The sequence below is a fragment of the Paramisgurnus dabryanus genome, chromosome 8, assembly GCF_030506205.2.
Source record: "Paramisgurnus dabryanus chromosome 8, PD_genome_1.1, whole genome shotgun sequence".
In the NCBI taxonomy this organism is placed as follows: domain Eukaryota; kingdom Metazoa; phylum Chordata; class Actinopteri; order Cypriniformes; family Cobitidae; genus Paramisgurnus; species Paramisgurnus dabryanus.
In genome coordinates this window covers 29,180,427-29,193,659 of record NC_133344.1, presented here as the reverse complement: position 1 = coordinate 29,193,659, position 13,233 = coordinate 29,180,427, and the positions used below count along the sequence as shown (strand labels likewise).

Below are 13,233 nucleotides of genomic sequence, written 5' to 3'. Positions count from 1 at the left end.
CGATAAATGAACAAAAATTAACACACACTTTGTTTTGAAATATAATGAGTTTATGAAAGGGGTTCGTACATTGTTTTTAAATTTGTATTGTATTGTGTTAAATCTATGTAAATAACATTATTATATAAAATAATAATTTTATTTGATTACTTATTAAAAATGCAATTACAACTTTTATTTAGCAATATTTATAAATATAACACGATAAAAGTACAACATAATGAACTAAACTGAAATACATTCTCTGTTTAAAAACTAGTGGGAAAAAAATCACAGCCTCTTGATCTTCTCATCATTCTTGAGCTTGTGACGAACAACTGCAAGAGTGGTTAAAAAGTTTCCAGTAAACAGAACCAGAAAGCAAAAACCACACATGGACACCTGGAAAGTAGTGCAGAGGTAAAAGCAAAAATGTTATTACTTTCAAACGTTGAGTCGTACATATTTAATAAAAAATGTATTACCTATATGCAATAAAAAGATCTAGTAAAGCGACACTTACCTGCCACTCCTTACACTCTGGGAGCTGAGCCATTCTAAACAAAGTTATACTATTCCAAAACTGCCAAAACTGTAACACATTCAACATTTAAATATTAACCATATAAAATTCATATGCCATTGCATGTATGCTGTAAAAAGTTAAAGCTTGATTCTTCAAAAAGTCACCCATGACAAATAGTACATATATGCTTGTATTGAAAGTATCAAGAAAGGAGAAAACTCACTTGACCCAGGAAGAGAAACGGAAGGAGAAAGGTCAATCCACGCCACATCCACGACTGAAATCCCTCTGTGTAAACAAAAACAGGTTTTATTTATTATAAATGTCATTTGCCATAAAAATGTTTATGCACACCCTATTGGTATAAATGCTTTTTAATTTTTTTGTAACTCACATACTCACCGACAGTTAGATCCAAATTGTGTCTTTCTCCTAGTGCTTTAAGTCTGTAGAGACATCCACTTTGATAGTAGTACTGAAGAAGCTGCACAAAGCCTGGGTGAAAAATCAGACATTGCCTCTAAAGCCATTAAATATCATGTGCAGTCCTGCCATTGTGCTTTTTCTGCCATGGCAGATGCATAAGATAGCATATAAAGTTTATTACTTACTCTGATACAAAGAATAGGCCAGGAACTGGTTCCTGTATGACTGATACATTTCACCATCAGGCCTAAATACATAGGAATTCTAGTATGAGGGTAAACTAATTGTAGCAATTGATGTTTCCCAGAATTCAGTTCAGCAAATGCCATTTAAAAGACTGTATATATCAGAGCTTATAAGCCATTCAATATTGTGCTGTACTGTATATAAACATAACTTATATGGAATAAATAGTTTGACACTACTTACCAGGTCAACATTACCCCAGATAGAAAGGTGGAAATATAGTGATGGAAAACCCACCAGCCCTTAATCCTGAAAAAGTATGCAGATTAATTTTATGATCGCAAGCTTGTATTGTCATATCGTTTTAACAGATCTGACCTGGAGCCATTGCTGATGAGTATGCTCTCACGAATTGTTAGGGTGCAATAGTACCACACCAACACGAAGTTCAGAAGCGCATCCACAACTCTGCAGTCAAACAACAGAAGCAGACACATAAAATCTGACAATGCGAGCCCTGCCAGACAGCCCTGCATGAATTCAGTCTTACCTGTAGTTGATGAAGAAGCGACACAAGAAGGTCAACAGGAACATAATCAATGTCACACATAGTTTGAACTTTTCATACTCATCTTTGTACTCAGCTCTGCAGTAAAAAAATATTAAAAGTATTAAATATGCAGTATAAAATATAAACTAAAAGAGAAGGGTTAGCAAGTTCTTGTTATTCCATAATGTACAATTAAAAAAAAAAAAAATACACGTGCATATTAGTTTCTCAAATGTATACATTAGTACTTCACAGACCCATTGTACATATTAGGTTTATATAAGGGAAAAATATTCTTAAAATAAGCTTTTGTACCATTTTTATTTAAGATTTAAGATGTAAACTTCCTTAAAACAAGTTTTTTGTTTGTTTGTTTCTTACACTCTAAGAGTAAGAAACAAAATGCTCCAATTTAAGCAAAAATACAACAAGATGTTTTGAGGTTTATACTTAAATCTATATGCCATATTCTAAAAACCACACTCCTTTTATTTTTTTACTAGACGTTTAGATATTTAGTGTAATGGAGAAATAAAAAGAACAAGATTTATCCAAACATAACCGATTTTTATAACCTATTTCAAACATATTTTCATGTACAGAATAGGGCAAAGTATACAGTAAAATACTTTTCATGTTTTATAAATGCTTACTTGGATTCTTTGCTCAGAAGGTTGACATTCACGTTTCCAAGGACAAGGGTAAGATAGAGCCTTGAAAAGAGAGGAAAAAATAACAAACATACCATTTTATTACAAAGCTTATATCCACATCCTAAAATATAAAAATAGTAATCTCCCAATACCCATTTTCCTTTGGAAGAAATGCTTCCATTTGATTTAAAATGGTCGGCATATCCTGAATGTGACTTTTGACCTTTTCCACAGCATTCTTCTCCTCTTCTGTCAGACCTTTATTGACTCTATAATTAAGTGACAAAAAGCATTCATGATAAAAGTAAACATTGCAGTTGGTAAAGCCTAAAACAAACTAGTACGAGTACTTTAAACTAGAAAAACAAGTTACCCACTTTTTCAATGTCTTGGATAAGTCCTTTATATTTTTCCTCTGTCGAGCGATGGAGGCAGCAAAGTTCTTTTGAAGTTTAGAGACTTCATCTAACTTCTGTATGTAAAGTCGATGGGTCTCCTGGACACAGCAATGTTTCGTTTCAAAAGAAAAGTTATTGGATATTCTGCTTATACACATACAAAAATGCTGGGTTATTTTCAACCTCAACGCTGGGTCGAAAAGAGACAATCCCAACTTGTTTGGTTGTAATTTAAACGTCACCCAATATGTAAATTTTTCAATATGTATTATCAGTCTCACGTGTCCCTAAAATGTCCCTGTGACGTTTCATGTCCAATACCCTATAGGTAATTTATTATACCATGTTGGAAGGGACCATTTTTGGGTCTGTCTCTTTAAATGAGCTGCTTTCCTCCCTTGTTATCTATACCAAACACATACATTGTTTTTAATAATACAATTATCTTGCTTAATTGTTCATAATGAACATGAGATAATTACTCATGTAAAGAAGATTTAAAATAGAAATTATGACCTAACTCTGGTCTCTGGACGGTTGTGGGCGGAGCCTTTGCAAAGTGACATCAGTTTGCTCCGAAAACTGCAACACTTGTCTCATGAGACTTTTGAGGTTTTATGGGGATTTAAAAAATAAAAGGAGTGGACAGGTTTACAGGAGGGTTGTGTACACGGATGATACACAATTATGTTCAAACAACATATAAAAGTCTATTTCTCACATTAGGTGACCTTTAACCTATATACTGGGTTGTTTCAACCCAAAATGCTGTGTTGTTTTAATCCATTGTTGGGTCAGCTGTAAATTTCCTGGGTAAATTTAGCCCAACGGCTGAGTTCGTCTCTTTTTGGCCCAACGTGTAAGATCATTTAAATATAAGGTCACAAATCCACTTTTAATAGATGCACGATAAAGTCACGTCTACAAACGATAAGATCCTACCTGAATCTGCTGCAGTTCTTTCTCCCGAATATCCCATTCTTGAAGAGCTGTTGCAAGTGCTGTCGACATCTATACAATAACTTTATAAGTGTCAACTAATCGGGTTCCTCTTTCTTAGATACCAACACCTGAATGCAGGAGAAATGCAATCACAAGAATATCTTAATAAGTATTGCAAATAAAAACAGCTTACTTAAAAAAGCTTTACTTTTGAGGCATTTCGCTTGTCAATCTTCTATGTATATCTTACTAAAGAATTGCAATAGACAGAATTGAACTTTGTAGTGAACTTTGACAGACCAACCTGGCTGACCTATGACACACTTGATTGCAAAAACTTTATAGGAAGGGCCACATATTTACAGCTGCCCTAAGAATCCTGACTTATAAATTAATTAATTATTTTTACAAACACACCTTACAAAAACCACTACAGGTGTGCATCTTAAGACAAAACAATGTCACCAATATATGTTTAAATGAAACAGGACAAGGTGTTTTTAAATTAAAGCACCTCAAACATGCATCTAATTTTATACATAAAAGCCAGCGAATTGTATTTATTTTGGTTTCTGTCCTTTTATTTCAATGGATCTGACACGTTCAAGAAATTTGTCCACCAGCATCCTCTTGCGTTCACTTGCAGGTTATTTTTATTTAACGCATGCGCATTTTTGCGACCGCGGTAATAATATTGACTGGAGCGGTAACCATACTTTGTCCGCGGGGGGATGGCCTGTCAAGAAACATTGGACTGCAAGCCCATGGGTGGGTTTTCAGTGAAAATCATGACGGTGCAACAAAAGCAGGATTTAATTCCATGGATATTGCATTCAAAGCTTTTTAAGATTCCCTCGTTTGTTTTCTGATCGCCGATACAGTGCTGTGGATGGCCAGCGGTGCTCGATGAAGAAACCGGCCGGTGTGTTTACTCCAGCACCCAGAGACTGTCGCATTTGATGCCACTTGTCAATGAACTTGTAGTTATTTAGTCATTTTACCGGACTCCGTTGCTTTGTTCTGGATTTATCCGGCACATACGTGTAAAAATGAGCACTGTGGTTTATGTTTTATCCACCGTGACCGGGTACGTGCTTACCTCCGCGTTATTGCTGAAGTGTCCGTCTCTGCTTCATCGGAGAAAAAGAACGGCTTTCTGCAGCAAACACATCTCACACCGCGGAGGTAACGTGCTTTTCTTTCAATCCTATTCACTTACCTTCACGGTTGTCTCGTGTTGAATTCAGGGTGTGTTCCGTCAGTCTTTCTTTATGTGGGGTGTGTACGTCAAATTAATGAATGGCTGTCATTGGCACCCAGCAATGCTGTCAGCTAGAAATGAACAAAATACTGGATTGCAAATTTGCGGCCTGTATATTGCATAATCAGTGGTTTTCCTTATTGTAATAATAGATTTTATTTACAAGACAGCAATATCTCTGTTTCACTTTGGTCAAAGTTCAAATACTTCGGATAATTGACTAGATATATTGGTGTGTGGACTGTGAACCCTACGATATAGCAGAGTGTTATATTATACAGATTTTCACCGTATAAATGTAATTGACTGGTGTTCTTATGAGTGTATGAAAGTACTGTTTGAAATGACAAAAATATACTTTCTTTCCTTAAACATTTTTCTTCATCTACAGGTGCTGGTGAAAACTTGGAGAACACAATGGCAGCTTTCAAGCAGTGAGTTTCACTGTATTTGAGAAACAGATTACTGTAAAATGAAACTATCCCATAATTTTTACATGATTATCCCATCCCATATATATATATCACAAAACCACCCTACAATGAAACAAATCTACCCACTCCTTCTTTTTTAACCCCCATTAAACCAAAGCAGTCTCATTGGACATTGCTGTTTTGATTCTCTTAGCAATGTGATGTCACACTAACAAAGCCCCGCCCACAGCCACTGACTGACTGACTGACTGGTTAATTTTACCCAAAAATGCGTTTGTTAGCATGTTGTATCGTTAATGCGGCTAAATATACTATTGTCTCGGGCTGTATTTACAGGAATCCAATCTATTTTAACCCGAAAGCGCTCGCTGTCTGTTGTAGGCATGGGCCGGTATAAGATTCTGGCGGTATGATAACCTTTAGCAAAAATACCACGGTTTCACGGTGTTGCGGTATTGCCATTGCAACACTAAAATGTGTTATTTTCAAATGCCAGGTACAATAAAGTCTTTAAATTATAATATGCTTTCAAAACATATATAATATTTTCGTAATATATATTAAATGTAAACATCAAATCAATCACATGACTTCATGATTTAATGAATTTTGTATAAACACAGCTCATACCTTGGAGACGGTATCACAGAACATTTTAGTGGTTTTGAAACCTTGACTGTTTTAAACCTCGGTATACCTTGAAACCGGTAACCGGCCCATGCCTAGTCTGTTGGTAGGAGTGAGGGCAGTAGCTTAAAGGTACCGGTACACGTTTTTGCTCCCACCCAAATAGGGGCATTTTGGACATGCTATAATAAATGATCTGTTGGTTATTTTCAGCTGAAACTTCACAGACACATTCTTTGCACACCTGAGATGTTGAATGGTGGTCAGTGTTGTGAAGCTCTAAAAAGCACATAACTGTACATCCATCATTAAAGTAATCCAAATGACACTACTGGAAAAAGAGCAATCAATTTGGGAGAGAAAATGCTTCATAAATATAAGTTGCATATCATTGTAGAGGTTATTGTAAAATCAGCATTGTAGATTCAAACATGGAAGCACGTCGATAACGTTGAATCTCATTGGTTCTCGCATATCTCATGACTTGATGGGGCAAAAGCTTTAACAGGGCTGCGTTCAGCCCCGACAAAACGTTGATTAAACAGAAACAGTGATGCGTTGAACACCCTGTTGTGATGACGCAAGAGTTGCAACTACGGTAGCTGAGAGGCCATGCTTTGTTTTCTTTTTTAAATGTTTCTGAAGCCTGATGAAATCATTATAAATGTGTGTTTAATACTGTAAATACCCTCGATGTTACAGTCACTGACCTTCAGAATGAAAGACAACATTCCAACTTGAACCCTTGAGCGAGCTGTCCCTTTAGTACCGCGTGGTTTATTTACATCTTGCCGCTGATTGGCCAGACATTTTTGACACACCCACCAAACAAGAGAAAACGCCTCTAAAACCTGTTGCATTCCGTTGCACACCGTTTCCAGGAAACATGTCGTTAGACCCGGAAACCGTAGCAAAACGTTGCACACCGGTGTGAGATTGAACGTGCCCCAGTTGACGGAAGGCTTGTCTGAAGCGTAGCCAACAGCCAATCACTGGGGCCGCAACACATGCTCGTACTAGGTTATTTGCAGAAGGCGATCTGATTGGCTGAAGCACACATTGGTGCTTGAAAAGCTGAGGCCCTGTTTACACGTACATCGTTATTTTGAAAAACGGAGACATTTCCCTTCGTTTACACGCAAACGGAGAACTCGCCTCTAAAACAGATTCTTTCTAAAAACTCCGGCCAGAGTGGAGATTTGGAAAATCTTTGGTTACACGGTTGCATGTAAACTGAGAGAAACTGATGTTTAGGCAGCCAACGTCAAAGTATGCGCCAGAGCTCGCACCTACGTCAAAAGTGCGACCTTGTTCAAAAGAGGAACAGGAAGTGATTCGTTGCTGTTTTCGGGATTGTGATTGGCTTACGTGGGCTTGAGCTTCTCTTTACACCATATATACACGTGTACGTGTCAATGAACACTTTTCAGAAAACTGACATGTGTGCTCGAAGTTATTTTTGAAAGAATTTCAGGGATTCCCGCAACATATTTCAGTTAAGGTGGCCCGCCTAAGCTTGGAAACCCTACCGCCTTAACTAGGTCATCAAAAAAAAGATTGCTGCACAAAAGGCCGTCAAGTGCATCTCGGAGAATAGCGCGTACGCGAATCACACTGCGAGCGGGGATACGCGCCTCACAGCCAAAATGAGAAAGACGTGGTCCGGACCGTCACTGTCTGGAGGTAACTAGCCAGTTGATAAAACATCTCTGATTATAGCGCAGACGCGCTTCACACCGCGAGCGGACACACACACCACATGACCGAAATGAAATAAGACGTGGTTCCTCATGTCTGGAGGATAGCCAGTTGATAAAACGCGTGTCCGTGAGAACTGCAAGTGGACTTGCCTTACAAAATGCATTACTGGTGTGCATCATCTTGACACAAAAAAATGGCACTGAGATATTTTAGGTTTTCAGTTACGACAGATCAAATTTTAATCTGGAACTAGTGAAATCATCCCATTATTAAGTGATATTCACATTAAATATGTAACTGTGTTGAATCATAAATTAATCATAAATAATCTCAGGCCATTTTCTGTTGATTTGATCACTGCATCTGATTTGCGGGTCACACACCTTTTCTTAAGCACATACTAAGAACATCGTCTTAACAAGTTAATGAGACAATTAAACAGACACTGTATTAACTCATCTTAACTCATTTGCCTTCACCCCACTCAGCGCTGTCAAACTAGGCACTGACATGTTGGAATTGGACTGTCATTTGACCAGAGATGAGCAGGTGGTTGTACTACATGATTCCAACCTGAAGAGGTCGACTGGGATGAATGCATACATCTCTGATGTGGCTTATGCTGTGAGTGGAGCGACTTCAAACATCATCGAACACTTTCAAATATTTGTAGTTGGTACGGGTGTGATGAGACATTTACTCCATGAGACATGAGATTGAATTCACGAGAACAAGATTTTTAGAAATCTTCATTTATAAAATATATGAATGGACAATGCTATCTCATGGCAATTCGTACATATTTTACGTGGTGGCTAATTCATATTAATTTGTACATGCACATTCATACATTTTTGTATGATTTGCCTTTGCCCTTGTGACGTTTGGGTAAAGGGTGGGGTTTTGTTATGGTTTTTATGATAAACGTTTATTTGTGCACGATTAACTTCATACGAATTATACAAACTTTAAATTATTGCAAAATATCTATCAATTCTCGTGAGATCAGGCTGGAATGGAAAATACTCTTTTATTCAACTAAAAACACATAATTTTGAAATGTTTTAACAAATCTAGGACTGTTTTATTATTTTGGAAATTGGTAATGAAGTAATTTTATATTTTTGAGCAATAACCTTTAAAATGACACATAATGCTGAGGCAATAATAATTGGTTCAGCTACAGTATCAAAACCAAGTTAACACATGGTTTAATTCAACAAAAACATTAAAGGGGACATATCATAAAAATCTGACTTTTTCCATGTTTAAGTTCTATAATTGGGTCCCCAGTGCTTCTATCAACCTAGAAAATGTGTAAAAGATCAACCCAGTAACTTAGTTTTGATAAACCATTCTCTTCAAGCATGTGAAAAAATAGGTCATTGAAATTTGGCTCCCCTTGTGATGTCAGAAGGGGATAATACCGCCCCTTAATCTGCACTTAATCCAACCATGGCACTGTCATTTAGTGCAGAGATCAGCTCATTTGCATTTTAAAGGACACACACCCAAAGCTGGCACATTTTTGCTCACACCTACAAAGTGGCAATTTTAACATGATATAATACATTTTCTATATGGTATTTTGAACTAGAACTTCATATAATGTACTAAAGATTTATTTTGCTCATTAAAAAGTCTTGTGAAATGTCCAACATAAAAACCAACATTATGCATTATAACAAATGTCTAAAGAGGGCGCCGACATCCTGGCGATTGTTATTTTACTTTCACTTTACATTAAAAACACGCTTGCTTACAAACAGCGTTTAAATCCACTTCATCTTTAACATTTGTCTTAAAATATTGAGAGATTTTGTGGTACGAGATCTCGTCACACCTCTAGTAGTTGGCATATAACCAAAATGCCAGTGTGAAAGTAAAGTCAGTGTTACAAAAACCTGTTTGTGTGAAGAACGTCTGTTTTTTTTTTTTTTAGGATCTTCCACCTTACCTTTGTAAGCTTGGTGTGACTTTCAAGCGAGGTGAGTGTTAATGTTCAACAACAAATATGATTGTATTAATAATCAAACTGATTTCTAATGTGATACTAATGTATGCATTTAAAGGTAAGTTTGTACAAATGTTTTACATTCATATATTTCAGAGTGCTTCTGTGAAGGTGGAGATGACAAATGCATCCCTTTGCTAAAAGACGTGTTTGATTCTTTCCCAAACACCCCTGTAAACATTGACATCAAGGTCAACAATGACACGCTTATCAAGAAGGTATGTGTGTGTATGTGAGAGATATGTGGGTCCTGTTGTCCCACTCTTGTTTCACTCCCTTGATTCCTGTCTGTGCAGCTGTTTCTCAATGCTAAAATTATTCACAGTCAGCAGGACGTGTCTGCCAGAAGCAGATCGTTCAGCTGATTGAGTTTTACCTTTTCCGTCAGGTGTCTGAGATGGTCATTCAGTACAACAGGGAGCATCTGACCGTTTGGGGAAACTCCAGCAATGAAATTGTAAAGAAATGTTACAAAGAGGTAAAATCAATATTGATTCGCAAGCCATTGTGAACTACATTGCAAATAATTGTTTATACAATGTTTTGTTTTTCCTATTTAGAATCCACAAATCCCAGTCTTGTTCAGTTTGCAAAGAGTGCTGCTGTTATTGGGACTTTTCTACACGGGACTTTTGCCCTTCGTCCCACTCAAAGAGCAGTTCCTGGAGATCCCCATGCCGTCCATCATTTCCAAGTGAGGAATACTTGTTCAAAGTGTATAATATTCCATATGGCCTTAAAGTAGTTGGATATCCTACAGCTCTTTTTCCAAACATGCAGTGAGACAGGGTAGATTCATTTGCGAGAAAATGACTATAATATGCTTGTTTATTAAGGAACAATACTTGTTTAGTGCAACTGATATCAGAATCATCAAAATCATCAAAGTTACGGTTTTCATCTCTGCTAACAATATGTTAAATGAACTTGTAATAATCTCAGCTATTCCAATAGCTATTTTGTTAAACATCTGAAAAGTTAAAATGATTTTTGCATGTCTTGTAGACTTCGAGACCCTGAGCTCCAGACAAGAAGCCAACGTTTCATAACATGGCTGGCAGACACGTGAGTATATGTAAATGCACACACAGGTCTCGCACACCTTTCACCCAAATGTTTACTTTCACAGTTTGTGTTTCTTATAGGAATGTTGGAAATGTTGTTTGCTTGGTGTGACCCTTGACTAAGATATATATGCAAACAGGCATAATTGTATTTACACAAGAGTAAATGATCGCTTGAAGCTCAACCCTCATCATATTCAGATGTGTTGACATAAAAAATATGACTTGCCATAATGTTATAATTGAAAATGTGGATGTATTTTCAGGCTTCTCATGAGAAAAGCTCTGTTTGATCATCTGACAAGCAGAGGAATACAGGTAGATTTAACTCACACACAATATGCTTTATGGGTAACCGTATGATGTGATTGAGCAGATGCCAGGAGCTTTGTATGGAATTTCACTCTTGACCGGAATGTCATCGTGTGTCATTGCTGTTGTTTTTTCCCCATCCAAACCACAGGTGTATGTTTGGGTGTTGAACGACGAGGAGGACTTTAAACGTGCCTTTGACCTTGGAGCTACAGGAATTATGACAGACTATCCCACCAAGCTGAAGGAGTTCATGGAGAAAAACAACTACTGTACCAACTTTAAATAAGACTTGATCAATATGTTTTTCGCTGATCTTTGGCCTCATAAGTACTGAAAACATTGCGTTGTTTATGTGAATGAGTGTAGAAGTAGTGGCAGCTATAAGTTCTGCTTTCTTCAGCAATAAGAGCAACTGTAAAGGGATAGTTCACCCAAAAATGAAAATTGTCATCATTTACTCACCGTCATGTCATTTCAAACCTGTATAAAGTAAAATAGATTTTAAGTTATGTACTAGTCACTCTTGAAGTTATGATACTTTTATGATACTTTTATTGTGTTTGTGCATCCTTTTCAAGTCCCTGTGAACTCCCAATTTGTTGTAATTGCAAGAATAAAGGCAACAAGTATATTTTTAAAAGATTTATATTAAAAGAAATAGGTTTGAAATGACACAAGTGTATGTAAATCATTACAACATTTTCATTTTTGGAATTCCTGTAAAGCACATCATGAAATCTGATTGTATCTTTAACTTGTCTGTAGTGATACAGATGGTCCACAAAAGTTGAAGTTTTATGGTTGTGATAAGTTATAAATCTTAGTGTGATATTGTGAATGTTATGATGACATTTCTGTGAAGTTTACACGTGAATGACTGTTTGAGTTAATTGTCAAGACTGAAGCTACTGATGTTTTACCAAAGCAGTGAAAATATTGTGGGATCATTCAAGAGACCAATATTCAGACAGCAGTAAAACAGATTGTTAATGTTTACTGCAATAATCTGGTTTTATTTGACACGTGTATTTTGTTTTTGCTGTTTTCCAAATCAACAAACTGTGTTATTATCATTGTATCTCAATGTATGTTGTGACTACAAACTTCAGACAGTTATGTTGTTTTTAATGCCAGTTGCAAGTTCAGACACTCATTTTGTATCAAAACTTTTAAAAACAAAAGAAAAGCATAAGAACTGTGACCAAAAAATGTTAACCACAACTAAACTTATATTCTTTTATTTTAGCCTATTCAAAATAGCCATCCTAAATCTAAACTATCGATGAAGTTTCCATAAACTGGAGTGCAAGAAAATCAGACAACTTTCCAATTATTTAAAAATGAATGAAATTCATTTGTAAGCACAATCAATGTCTACAAATATAAGCATTTATAATCACAAGAAATGCATATTTAGTAAAGTGTATCCAAATTTGCTACTGGTAGTATATATTTTAGTATGTTTGACACTTTGAGGAAGGATGTAACATTGCAGTTTGTCTGGGTCACAAATACTGGCACTCTGGATAATCAATCAATGTTGAGTGTTCAGCTGTTGTGTTGCCATATCTGAAAGAAAGGCGTGAATTTGCTTAATTCTTGAAGAATTGCTGTAGAATGCTGGACATGATAGCAACTTATTGAAATTATAAAATGTTTGTGAACTTTGTGTATGGTGAAACTCATTGGAACTTTTTTGTGTGTAATTTTGCAATTTTATTCATTTTTTTTATAAATCACTATTATTTATATCTAGAGAAGCTTCACTGGTTGTGTATGAACCCAGTGTTTTGTTTGATTGTACTGTTATTCAGTTATGACAAAAGTGATATGGTTTTGCCTCTGAATTTAAGCAGCACAGTTCTGTTTGAATTTGTAAATATGCTGCCATAAAATATATTAAGAGTGAAACTAGATTCATTTGCTTCTTTGTGTTGTTATTTTGTGTTCATGTGATCTCAAAGATAGTCGGATTGTGCGACCTCATACGGCAACACAGGAAACGACAGGCGGATGACGTCAAAGTACCGCGAGAGCAATTCGAGAAACTGTACGGAGAAGGCTAATTTCGACTCGTTCTCGCGGTACTTTGACGTCATTCGGCTAACAGTTCTTCAAGCGCTGCATAAAGTCGAACATACATTTTAAAGGGCCGTG

At 36.4% G+C, this 13,233-nt stretch overlaps 2 protein-coding genes across 5 annotated transcripts; one reads left to right on the top strand and one right to left on the bottom strand.

Annotated features, from left to right (window-relative positions):
- Positions 1–64: 64 nt before the first annotated feature.
- Positions 65–5,045, bottom strand: tmem120ab (transmembrane protein 120Ab). Of its 4 annotated transcripts, none has more exons than XM_065281441.2 (13): positions 4,880–5,045; positions 3,661–3,788; positions 2,698–2,816; positions 2,473–2,589; positions 2,321–2,380; positions 1,668–1,763; positions 1,496–1,585; positions 1,361–1,426; positions 1,117–1,178; positions 908–1,000; positions 729–793; positions 503–571; positions 65–381 (listed from the first exon to the last, which is right to left on the bottom strand). In XM_065281441.2, exons 2-13 carry the CDS (start codon positions 3,727–3,729, stop codon positions 271–273), a joined length of 1,017 nt encoding a protein of 338 aa, XP_065137513.1. In that variant the 5' UTR covers positions 3,730–3,788; positions 4,880–5,045; the 3' UTR covers positions 65–270. The 4 variants fall into 4 exon arrangements, with proteins under 4 accessions (XP_065137513.1, XP_065137512.1, XP_065137511.1 ...); XM_065281440.2 differs by having other exon boundaries at positions 4,760–4,897; XM_065281439.2 differs by lacking the exon at positions 4,880–5,045 and adding an exon at positions 3,869–4,045.
- On the top strand, positions 4,335–12,992 carry gdpd1 (glycerophosphodiester phosphodiesterase domain containing 1). The gene is made up of 10 exons (XM_065281445.2): positions 4,335–4,845; positions 5,313–5,355; positions 8,172–8,307; positions 9,626–9,671; positions 9,794–9,915; positions 10,086–10,175; positions 10,258–10,391; positions 10,703–10,762; positions 11,028–11,079; positions 11,225–12,992. Exons 1-10 carry the CDS (start codon positions 4,710–4,712, stop codon positions 11,360–11,362), a joined length of 957 nt encoding a protein of 318 aa, XP_065137517.1. The 5' UTR covers positions 4,335–4,709; the 3' UTR covers positions 11,363–12,992.
- The last annotated feature ends 241 nt before the right edge of the window (positions 12,993–13,233 follow it).

What these genes read in the sequence shown, in the direction of transcription:
- tmem120ab (XM_065281441.2), bottom strand. Translation starts at nt 3,729, where the DNA reads ATGTCGACAGCACTTGCAACAGCTCTTCAAGAATGGGATATTCGGGAG. An exon ending in TTATCCAAGACATTGAAAAA is followed by an intron (nt 2,590 to 2,697) that starts GTGGGTAACTTG and finishes ACTTAATTATAG; the next exon opens with AGTCAATAAAGGTCTGACAG. An exon ending in CTTCTGAGCAAAGAATCCAA is followed by an intron (nt 1,764 to 2,320) that starts GTAAGCATTTAT and finishes TTTTTACTGCAG; the next exon opens with AGCTGAGTACAAAGATGAGT.
- gdpd1 (XM_065281445.2), top strand. Translation starts at nt 4,710, where the DNA reads ATGAGCACTGTGGTTTATGTTTTATCCACCGTGACCGGGTACGTGCTT. An exon ending in TGGTGTGACTTTCAAGCGAG is followed by an intron (nt 9,672 to 9,793) that starts GTGAGTGTTAAT and finishes CATATATTTCAG; the next exon opens with AGTGCTTCTGTGAAGGTGGA. An exon ending in TGACAAGCAGAGGAATACAG is followed by an intron (nt 11,080 to 11,224) that starts GTAGATTTAACT and finishes TCCAAACCACAG; the next exon opens with GTGTATGTTTGGGTGTTGAA.